The sequence below is a fragment of the Lepidochelys kempii genome, chromosome 2, assembly GCF_965140285.1.
Source record: "Lepidochelys kempii isolate rLepKem1 chromosome 2, rLepKem1.hap1, whole genome shotgun sequence".
NCBI classification, from domain to species: Eukaryota; Metazoa; Chordata; order Testudines; family Cheloniidae; genus Lepidochelys; species Lepidochelys kempii.
This window is the reverse complement of record NC_136381.1, coordinates 22626436-22637769: the sequence shown is the minus strand read 5'-3', so window position 1 is coordinate 22637769 and position 11334 is coordinate 22626436. Positions and strand designations below refer to the sequence as shown.

Genomic DNA, 11334 nt, shown 5'->3' with positions numbered 1-11334 from the left:
TCCCAAGCTGGCTGCCACTCATTTGAGTGCTAGAGAATCTGCACGTTTCTGCTTGAGCCTTCCCACAGTGAAGTCATGGCTCCAAGCATATGGGAGAGGTATGTCAAAGCCTCAGCAATGCCTATCTTACTCAAAACCTCATACTCTGGTAGAGCACGGGTCAGCAGTTTGTGGCAGCAGGCCATAGCTCACCCTCTCCCTCTAAGGCTCCTGAAGAACTGGATCCACCACATACATGCTCCCCCCCCCGGCATCATGTCTGCTCTTTGCCACAGTATTAATTGATGTATAAGTGCTAAATAGTTATTCTAAATTGTGAAAGAATCACATGCTTATGTTTTCAGTCTTAAAGAACTGAGATTGTAACATCAATTTATCCTGTGGTTAGAGTACAGAAAAATCAACTAGATGATCCAACTTCTAATACAGCACCAAACAATACTGATCTATATTCTGTAGGGTGAACCCCTCCCCACAAAAAAACTTCACACACATTAAGGCTGAATCATTAAGATCTCAAAATCATGAGATGCTACGTCAATTTGCAAGCAAATCTGTGACTGCCCCTTTCTGCTTGTGCATTACACAACTCCGTAGTTACATAATCAAATATTACTCAGATATTTTGCACAATTTTAAATACATTACTTTGTATTTTTTCATATTTTTGTCGTCATAATTGTACAGTATATCTTAATTGACTTATGCAGCTCTTTGAGTGAACACGTGAGAGGGGACTGCTGGGCAGACTGATCTCAATAGACCAAAAGCCCTCCTGCTCTTCCATTTTACTATTTATCATACTAAAGGTAGCATTAAAAAAACCACAATTAGAAATAAGCAGTTAAAAGACTTGACCTGATCTTGTCTCAATATAGTTTAATATATTTATACATGTATATGCACTCTGATATTGAACTATGCACAGGTAACAAAGGACCATAACATTAAAGTAAAAGATTAGAAAAGTAGAAATCAGTTAATTTTAGATATTATCATCTTCAGTTTGCTTAAAGACTGCAATTTCTTTCTTCATTTCCTGAAAGAGAACAAAAAACAACAAGCATGAGTGGAAACTGTTATTTTATTTATATTATATAATGATTTCTATAGTTTTTCAAGATTTGTAAATATCACTAACCATTGTATATATTTGACAAATTCAGCTAAAATAACTATAATAAGAAAAAGGTTACTCACCAGTAACAGTTTTTCTCCAAATGTATTGCCTTTGCATATCTATACTGTAGAGCTATGTGCCCTGCCACATGAGATACACAGTCCTTTCTGGACACATTCACATTCAGAATTCTAGAATCAATGGCATCAAAGCCACCTAACTGTCCTTTCCTCTCTAGCTTCAGACACATCCTTACATATCCAGAAAAAAGGGAAAGATGGAGTCAAGGGTTGATCTGCAGAGGCAATACTTTCAGTGGCCATGCAAGCAACCAGTTACAGGTAGAACAGACCAGAGCTGAAGGAATTAGTCTATTCAGATAGTATCATTATTCCCAGACATTCTGCCTCTTGACACAAGAAGACGACAGAGCTTTCTCCTTGCCTGTTCAACCACCACATTTTCCCAAATAATACTAGGGCAATCTGCACTGCCTTTCTTTCTTTGGATTAGAGGAAAACATAAAATAACCCGATAGCCCTGAACTCCAAAAGACTTGTGCATTCTGCATTCCTTGGGTTCCATGAGCCCAATGTTCTAAATGAGTTCCCTTCTCATGCTCGAACCATATCACTAAGGATGGATTCTGGGTCGAGAATGGCATCCATTTCAGGACATTGTGCAAGAATGCAGATGGCCTCGTTGGATCCAATGAGAACAGAGGATCCTTTCGGATCATCAGACGTGGAAGACTGGATCTGGAGGACCAGTGCATGGAGGAGGAAATCTTTCTTTTAAGAGAAGTTGTAGAAGGATCAGCAGAGCAACTGGAGCCATTCATAGATGAACAGCTCAAACACTAGGACAAACATCCATGCATTTTGGATCTAAAGACTAGATTTCAGACCACCTAAGAGTCTCAGTGTTGGAATTGCCTGATGTGGACCTTTGATGCCTCCTGAAGATTTCAGCTCAAGTCTGGCTGAACATAAAGCCTCTTCATGAGAAAGAGTTTGAGAATCATGCTCTCTGCGTAGTTATTGTAAATCTGCACAGGCAGAAAAAATTCTTTAAGACAGACATTAAAGATGTTCAAGAATTGGACACGTTAGCCCAAAATTGAGAGAGTTTAGTGGAAAAAACGGTTACCTGCCTTTTGTAACTGTTGTTCTTTGAGATGTGTTGCTCATGTCCATTCCAAGTAGGTGTGCATGCCGCATGCATGATTGTTGGAAGGTTTTTCCCTAGTGGTACCAGTTGGGTCAGCTGTGGAGCCCCTTGGAGTGGCGCCTTCATGGCAGTGTACATAGGTCTCTGCCAACCTGCCGCCTCTTCAGTTCTTTCTCGCTGGATACTCCGACAGAGGGGAGGCGGGTGGGTCTTGGAAAGGATATGAGCAACACGTCTTGAACAGTTACGAAAGGTAGGTAGCCATTTTTTCTTCGAATAATTGCTCATGTCAGTTCCAAGTAGATGACTTCCAACTAGTCCCCCAGAGGAGGGGTCAGAGTTCACCAATTGGCAGACTGCAGCACTGCTCTCCCAAACGTGGCATTGTCTCTAGCCTGCTGTGTGATGACATAGTGCGACGTAAAGGTGTGAACAGACTACCACGTTGCCACTCTGCAGATATCTGAATGGGGACCTACACTAGGAACGCCGTAGATGAAGCTTGCACTCTCATGGAGGTGCATCGTCAATGCTGGGGCTGGTATCTTTGCCAGGTCATAGCACATCCTGATACAGGCTGTGATCCAAGAAGAGATTCATTGGGATGAGACTGGCAGTCCTTTTAATTTTTTCAGCAACGGCGATGAAAAGTTGTGTTGACTTCCTAAATAGCTTTGTCCGCTCAATGTAAAAAGCCAGTGCCTGTCTAACATCTAGGGAATGGAGCATGCGTCAGGGAAGAACACCGGTAGAAAGATGTCCTGATTTGCATGAAATTGTGAGCCTACTTTAGGGAGAAAGGCTGGGTCCGGCTGCAACTGCTCCTTGTGCTTATAAAACATTGTGTAAGGGGGCTCAGACATTAAAGCTGAGCTCAGACACTCTTCTGGCTGCAGTTATAGTCACAAGAAATTCCACTTTCCAAGAGAGAAAAAGCAGAGAACAAGTTGCTAGAGGTTCAAAGGGGGGCCTATGAGCCTTGAGAGGACCAGGTTATCGGGCCGGTTGCTGCACCTATGGGTACAGCCTGTCTAGCCCTTTAAAGAAGCGTCCAACCATGGGGTTAGCGAATACTGACTGCCCTGCTGCACCCAGGTGGAAAGCAGAAATAGCAGCCAGGTGCACCTTGATTGACGAGACTGCCATCCCTGGCTGCTTTAAGTAGAGTAAGTAGTCCAGTATAAAGGGGATTGAGGACAGCAGTGGAGAAGTGCCCTTCTGTGAGGACCAAAGAGAACCTTTTCCACTTGGCCAAATAAGTGGCACAAGTGGAGGGCTTTCTACTGCCAAGGAGAACCTCTCTAACCAAATTGGAGCACTGGAGCACTAACAAATTTAGGTCACTTAGTTTCCACATGGTGATGTGGAGAGACCCCAGGTTGGGGAGCTGAAGGCAGCCGTGGTCCTGCGTGATGAGGTCTGGAATCATGGGCAAGGTCATTGGCGTGTCCACAGAGAGGTCCAACAGTGTGGAAAACCAGTGTTGGCGGGGCCTTGCGAATCATAGAATCTCAGGGTTGGAAGGGACCTCAGGAGGTCATCTAGTCCAACCCCCTGCTCAAAAGCAGGACCCATACCCAATTAAATCATCCCAGCCAGGGCTTTGTCAAGCCTGACCTTAAAAACTTCTAAGGAAGGAGATTCCACCACCTCCCTAGGCAACGCATTCCAGTGTTTCACCACCCTCCTAGTGAAAAAGTTTTTCCTAATATCCAACCTGAACCTCCCACACTGCAACTTGAGACCAGCGATGCCTTGTCCTGCTAGACCTTGAGGAGGACCTTGTGGATGAGAGGAAATGGTCGGAACATGTACAGCAAGCGCCCTTGTCCACGAGAGGAGAAAGGCGTCTGCAATCAAGCTGGGGCTGAGATTCAGGAAGGAGCAAAACTCCTGGCACTTCCTATTGCTTCATGTCGTGAACAGGTATACCTGGGGAGATCCTCACCTCAGGAAGATATTGCTGACAACATTCGGTTTTAGAGACCATTCGTGGCCATGGAAGGATCTGATGAGGCAATCAGCCAGTTCATTGCGTGTGCCCAGCAGATACGACGCCTCCAACTGTATTGGGTGTGCAATGCAAAAGTCGCACAACCCGAGGGCTTCCTGGCACAGGGGAGAGGAGCGAGCACCACCCTGTTTGTTTATATAGAACATCGCTGTGGTGTTGTCCGTCAACACCGATACACATTTGCTCTGAAGATGGACGCGAAACATCTGGCAAGCTAGACGCACTGCACGCAGCTCCCTGACATTGATATGGAGCGATAGTTCCACTTGGGACCATAGGCTTTGAGTTCTGAGGTCGCCCAGGTACGCTCCCCACCCCAGTGCCAGTGCATCTGTGACTAGCAACAGCTGAGGTTTGGAGAAGGGTAGTCCCGCACAGACTGCCTGTGGATCGAGCCACCACTGGAGAGACTTGAGAACCCAAGGAGTGTGTGTGACCAGTCTGACTAGATGGTCCCAGTTCGGCCTGTACACTTGGGCCAGCCACGCCTGAAGGGGACATAGGCGCAGCCTTGCATGCTGCACTACATAAGTACACGCTGCCATATGTCTGAGCAATTTTAGGCAATTTCTGGCTGTTGTGGTGTGGAACCGGTGGAGATGGTGCTCATGGCCAGAAAATGAGACTCTTGCAGGAACACCCTGGCCTTGGTGGAGTCCAAGAGGACCCCGATGAAGTCTATTCTCTGAGTGGGAGCTACAGTTCACTTTACCACATTGAGGATGAGACAGAGTTTGAGGAACAGAAGACATACCAGGTTCATGTGTTCCCATACCTAGATGACTGGCTCATCAAGGGCCAGTCCTGAGCCCAGGTGGAGGAAGATTTGCACCTGACTCTTTTGAAGAAAGGCTGTCATGCACTTGGTGAACACCCAAGGGGCCACCAATAGGCCGAAGGGGAGGACCGTGAACTGACAGTGTGTGCTGCTGACCACAAATCGCAGAAACTGTCTGTGGGAAGGGATTATGGAGATGTGGATGTACACGTCCTTCAAGTCGAGGGCGGCATACCAGTCCCCCAGATTCAGAGAGCGAATGATGGAAGCCAGAGAGACCATGCGGAACTTCAATTTCTTCATGAATTTGTTGGAGGTTTCGCAGTCTAAAATGGGCCTGAGCCCACCCTTGGCTTTGGAGATTAAGTAGTAACGGTAGTAGAATTCCCTGCCCCTGAACTCCAGAGGAACCTCCTCTACTGTCCCAAGCTATAGAAGTGTTTGCACCTCCTGCACTAGAAGTTGCTCATGAGAAGGGTCCCTGAAGAGAGACGGGGACGGGTGGGAGGGAGGGTGGAAGGAAACAGAATTGGAGAGAATATCCCAATTCTACCATGCTGAGGTTATTTGAGCCCAGGCATGCTAGAAATGGGATAGATGGTTCACAAAGGGAGGGGGAAGGATCTGGGCATTGAACTGGTGTTCCATCCTCAGGCGCACCTTCAGAAGTTTGGCTTTGAGCTCAAAGGCTCCTTAACTGAGCCCTGGCCTTGGCTGGAGGAGGACTGAGATGGGCACCTCCTGTTACTTCTACCCTACTTTCTGCTGTAGTCCTATCTAGGATGGGCAGAATAGAAGTGTGGAGCGGCCTGGGGCTTAAATGTTTCTTTGAGGGGCCAGCATGTGCAGTCCCAAAGACTTGAGGGTCACCCGCGAGTCCTTAAGGCTATGAAGCCTTGAGTCAGTCTGTTCCCGCTAAAGGCCAGAGCAGTAGAAAGGCAGGTCCCGGATTAGAGACGGGTGTGTGCCACAGCATGTTGGTGATATTCTGAATAATTCTGATGCGGGGCAGAGCTACCCTTGAGGTCCCTTCAGGGGACATAATATCCACCATGAGATCCATGTCCTCAGAGACCTCTTCTGCCCGCAAGTTCAGGTACTGGGCCACCCTCCTGAGCAGGTCTTGATGGGCCCTGGTGTCCACAACGGGCAGGTGTGGTGGAGGTGCCTGCTACCAGCTCATCTGGGGAGGACCCCCAACTAAAACAACTACTGTACTTATCAGTAACTATAACTTTATTACTAACTATACTTTCAAACTATTTACAGGGAGAAAAACAGAGTCCACTATGGAATCGCTTGCTGACGCAAGAGTGGAATCGCTTGCTGACGCTTGCTTGACAAAGCTGAACTGAAGAGGTGGCGGGTCAGAAGGGATCTATATACACTGTCATAAAAGCACCACTCCAGGGGGCTCCACAGCCAACTCGATGGGTACCGCTAGGAAAAAACCTTCCGACGATCGTGCGTGCGGCGTGCACACACCTCCTTCGAATTGAAATAAGCAATCACTCGAAGAACAAGAGGAGCACCCCTTTCTTCTCCATATCTAATAAGTACAGTAACTCCCTACTTAATGTCCTCTCGCTTAAAGTTGTTTCGATCTTACGTCCCTGCTCCATTACAGAACATGCTCATTTAAAGTTGTGCAACGCTCCGCTATAACGTCGTTTGGCTGCCTGCTTTGTCCACAGCTGGCAGCCCCCCATCAGCTCCCCTATGCCCCCCATCCCCCAGCGCCTCCTGCCTGCTGGCAGACCCCGCAGACCAGCGCCTTCCCCCTGCTCCCCCCGCCTCCTGCCTGGAGCAATCAGCTGGTTTGTGGCATTCAGGAGGCTGCAGGGAGGAGTGAGGACGCGGCGCACAGGCTCCCCCTCCCTCCTGAATGCCGCAAACCAGCTGATTGCCGCAGGCAGGGGAGGAAGGGGGGAGGCTGTGCGCCACATCCTCGCTTCTCCCCCCAGCCTCTTGAATGCCGCAAGACAGGTGATTGCCGCAGGCAGGAGGCAGAGGGACCAGGGGGAAGGCACTGATCCGTCGGCGAGCAGGAGGTGCTGGGGGGCAGAGGGAGGAGCTGATAGGGGGGTTGTCAATCTGTTTAATACCTGTATTAAATTGCTTGTTTAATGGTATAATGAATGGTATAATGGTATAATAAAGGTATATAATGCCTTTTGTCTGGCAAAAAAAATTTCCCTGGAACCTAACCCCCCCCCATTTACATTAACTCTTATGGAGAAATTGGATTCACTTAACATTGTTTCGCCTAAAGTCCATTTTTCAGGAACATAACTACGTTAAGTGAGGAGTTACTGTAGATGAATCTTTCATGAACACAAGCCTAAGCACTACACAGAAAACAAGCTTAAATGACTATACTTGCAAAAATAATAAGATTAATCCTCCACAGGGTGAGGTTGGATTATATGCCTGCACTGGCAGGCTAAAAGAGAGGAAATAACAGAGTGGGGCCCTTTTTGTTCCAAAATGTTGGCTCTGAAGAGTACATATGTGGTTTAATGTTTTGAAAAAAGTTGTGTGGGTGAGACTGTCTCCATATTCAGTCAATTTTTTTGTCTGCTGAATCTGACAACAGTTGTGCCAAATATGATGGTAGTTTTGTGATCTGGATACATGTCCGTTAGATGGAGATCAATAATTTATTTCAGACAGGCTACTAAGATGTGAACAGATTAGTGAAAATGAAACAAGATAATCTTTACATTAGGAATACTCATAAATATCAGTTGTGTAAGTAGAATGCAGTTTATTATCTAACATTTAAAAGAGTGATTTAATATTTAAATATATGTTTACCTGTATTAATTTGGTCTTGTCATAGTCTTTGCGATGTCGATAAATACATTGGCTGAGTATTGCATAAAGTTTTTCCAAGTGAAATATATTGTAGTCTCTACTTTTTTCGGTGACAATCTTTAACAGTTTCTGGGGGGGGGAAATGTATACATTTAAAATTGTGTTAAAAATCTGCATAGGCTTTTCACATGTCCAGTATCTGAACATATACAATAAAGCAAGACATTTCAATGGCAAAATAACTGGGGAATTTTGTATCATTAACAAAAAAGTAATACACAAGAGAATAGTTTTCAGAAAGAATTGAGATATGCCTGTTAGTGTTAAGCAAAAAGTTAATTTTTTTATGCTTCATAGAAAAAGGAAGTCTAAAAATTCTCAGCCAGACCAGCAATAGCACAAACACTGTCATGTGAAGGATTACTGTTACAAGTTAACTCTTCTCCCAGAACAGCAGGAAGTGACTCTTAAATGACTAAGCCATTCCAGCAGTAGCTACATCTTGCCTCACTTGACAAGAGGAAGGGATGTTGCAATGCAGGGCCTTCAGGAGTGGGTGTCAGGCCATAAGATACCCTTAAGTCTCATTCACCCCAAGGAAATCTAGCCAGCTAACCCAGAGAGTCAGTGGGCTGGGAGCAGTTACAGCCCACAGACACTTTTCCAGCGGAACGGGGCTGAGACAGAAGGAGCTCAGTTAGGAGGTCTCATTCAGGGCTGAAGAGCCCCAGAAATTTGGTTCCTCATAAGAGGAGCAGAAGGAGGAAAGATTCTTCTCACTGCTGCATCACCCCCAAAAAGCTTTAGAAGCTGGGATGGCAGGGGTAAGGAGGAGTGATGAACTGCAACTCTTTGGAGATGGTGGCAGATAATCTGAGGTGAGAGCAAAGGGCATATGTCTGAAAAAACTATGAAGAACTCCATTAAACTTTCCTTTAAGTTTCTATGACAGAATTCCCACATAAAAATGATTATAGTTCCTGAAGCACCTATGAATTGTGCCCCTTAGTAGGTCCTTAAGGTTCTAGGCCTACTATGAAAAAAAGAAATCCTCTTTCTTGGAGAGATTCACTGAATGTATCGAATAATCTGAAACAAATAAATTTGAAGGGATTTAGTCTGTTTCATATAAAAAAAGTTATTTACCTCTACAAATTAGGTCTGAGCCTCAGGATAGAGGAAAAGTTGTAGTAGGGTGAAAGTAAAAAGAAAAAGTTACACCACAAGGTGAGTAACAATGGTTCTTTGAGATGTGTTCCCCTATGGGTGCTCCACTGTAGGTGGATCTGTGCCCCTGCACCTCTACTTGGAGATTTTTGATAGCAGTGTCCATTCAGCCTGCACTTGCACTGTCCCTCCCTTGAGGCTATCTAGCACTGCGCAGACAAACTCCCTCAGTTCCTTCTCTACCGCATTGTCCCATATTTACTCCTCGGGGAATTCTGCGCCACTGCACAATGCAGAATTTGCACGGAATTCCATGTTTCTCATGTAGAATTGGGACCACAGAGCTTCTGGCTGCCACTAGACTCTGCAGAGCCCAGCTTGCAGTGAGCAGAGCATCCAGCTCAGCAGGGATGAAGGCTCTGCACGCTCTGACTGCCTTGCTTGATCCTCATTCTCTGGGGGATGGGAGAGGGCCCAGGAGACCCAGCTGTGGCAAAGGGCAAAGAAGGACTACACCACACCACATCCCCAGGGGAGACAGTAAGGAAGCTGTGGGGGAGTAAAGGTTCTGGGGCTGCCTCACAGCTGGGCTCTGGGGGAAGAGGGGTGCAGTGTCTGATCTTTGGGGCCAGGGAGTAACCCATAGCTGGGCTCTGGGGGAAGATGAGTACCGGTGTCTGGACTCTGGGGGCTCACGCATCCCCTCCAGCACCCCTCAACTGGAACTGGGTTGTCATAGGGGTTTCTTTAACTCTCTGCTCCTGGGGGAATCTTTTCTGTTGTGTGTATTGTTGATATACTTGTTGACAGGTATTTTGAAATAAATAACCAAAATAATTGAAACTGGAGGGATTATAGTGTGTTTTGACAACATATGCAGAATTTTGCAGAACTTCAAAATATATTATGTGCAAAATTTTTATTTTTTGGTGCAGAACTCCCCCAGGAGTACATATTGAGAACTCTGAAGTAGAGGGGAGGAGGGCAGGTTGTGGAGCACCCATAGGGACACGCATCTCAAAGAACCATTGTTACTGCACAGGGTGAGTTTCTTTTCTTTCCCTTTCTCTCCTTCTTCTTCTAGTAGTGTCCCTATGGGTGCTCCACTGTAGATGACTTCACAGCAGTATCCCCCATGGAAGGCTTGGGCTTTGGAATGGAGTCTGTTACTACAGAGAGTACTCAAAGGGGGGTCTAGTCAAAGCTCTAAGAATTAGGTTAAGATCCCAAGTTGGAGTATGTGGTCTCACATGTGGGAAGAGATACCCAATGCCCTTAAGGAATGTATGTATCAATGGGTGAGTGATCACATAATATCCAGCTACTTGATGGTGGAAGGCTGTCACAGCTGTGAAGTATACCATAAGGGAGCTGGGCGAGTTTTGACTTTTTGAGGCCTAAAACGTAGTCTAAAATCAGAGAGAGGGAGGATGAGGCTGGGTCTACGTGCTTAGAATGACACCAAATTTGGAATCATTTCCATTTTTGTAGATAAGTACGTTGAGTGGTCAACTTTCATCTGTGTAGCAACACATCTTTCACCTTGTCAGAGCACTCAACCTCTAAGTCTTGGAACCAAGAAGGAGCCAAGCATGGAAGCGGAGGATCTGCAGGTTGGGGTGAAGGATCAGGCGGTCATTTTGAGAGAGTAGGTGAAGAATGGACCAAAGAGGAATACCGCCATCTGTGCCACGTAAGGGAACCAGACTTGTCTTGGCCAGGAGGGGACAATCAGAGTAACACTTGCTTTGTCTCACTGAATTTTCAGCAGGACTTTGGCTAGAAGAGGAAACCGGGGGAAAGGCATACAATACCACGTGTCCCACAGGAGGATGACGGTGTCTTCCAGTGAATGGTTCCACAGACTGGACCTGGAACAGTAACAAGGACATTTCTTGTTCTGGTAAGTAGCAAAGAGATCTGTAGTCAGGATTCCCCAAGGGGCGAATATGTTGCAAAGCACCTCTGAATTCAGTTCCCATTAGTGGTTGTTAGAAAAGTTCCGACTGAGACTGTTGGCTGTCATGTTCTGTATCCCTGGTGGCTGATATGAGCACGTTATGAAGGATGCACCAAGTCCAAAGTTTGAGTGTTTCTGTGCAGAGGGAGACAGATCGCCCCATGGAGATTTATGTAAAACATACAGGTCATATTGTGTGTCATAACCTTTGTGTGGGTATTCTTGATGAATGGTAGAAAGAGTGCACAGACATTCCTGACGGTCCTCAGCTCCAAAAGACTGATATGGAGGACTGATTCTGTGGAGGA

At 46.1% G+C, this 11334-nt stretch overlaps 1 protein-coding gene across 6 annotated transcripts in view; it reads right to left on the bottom strand.

Annotated features, from left to right (window-relative positions):
- Positions 1 to 795: 795 nt before the first annotated feature.
- ATAD2 (ATPase family AAA domain containing 2) overlaps positions 796 to 11334 on the bottom strand; it is a 96360-nt gene continuing 85821 nt past the window's right edge. For all 6 annotated transcript variants that reach the window (XM_073330197.1, XM_073330203.1, XM_073330198.2 and 3 more), the window contains 2 exons: positions 7900 to 8028; positions 796 to 1039 (listed from right to left, as the gene is read on the bottom strand). In XM_073330197.1, the coding sequence (XP_073186298.1) occupies positions 986 to 1039; positions 7900 to 8028 (183 nt within the window). In that variant the 3' untranslated portion in view covers positions 796 to 985. The remainder of the gene's footprint in view (positions 1040 to 7899; positions 8029 to 11334) is intronic.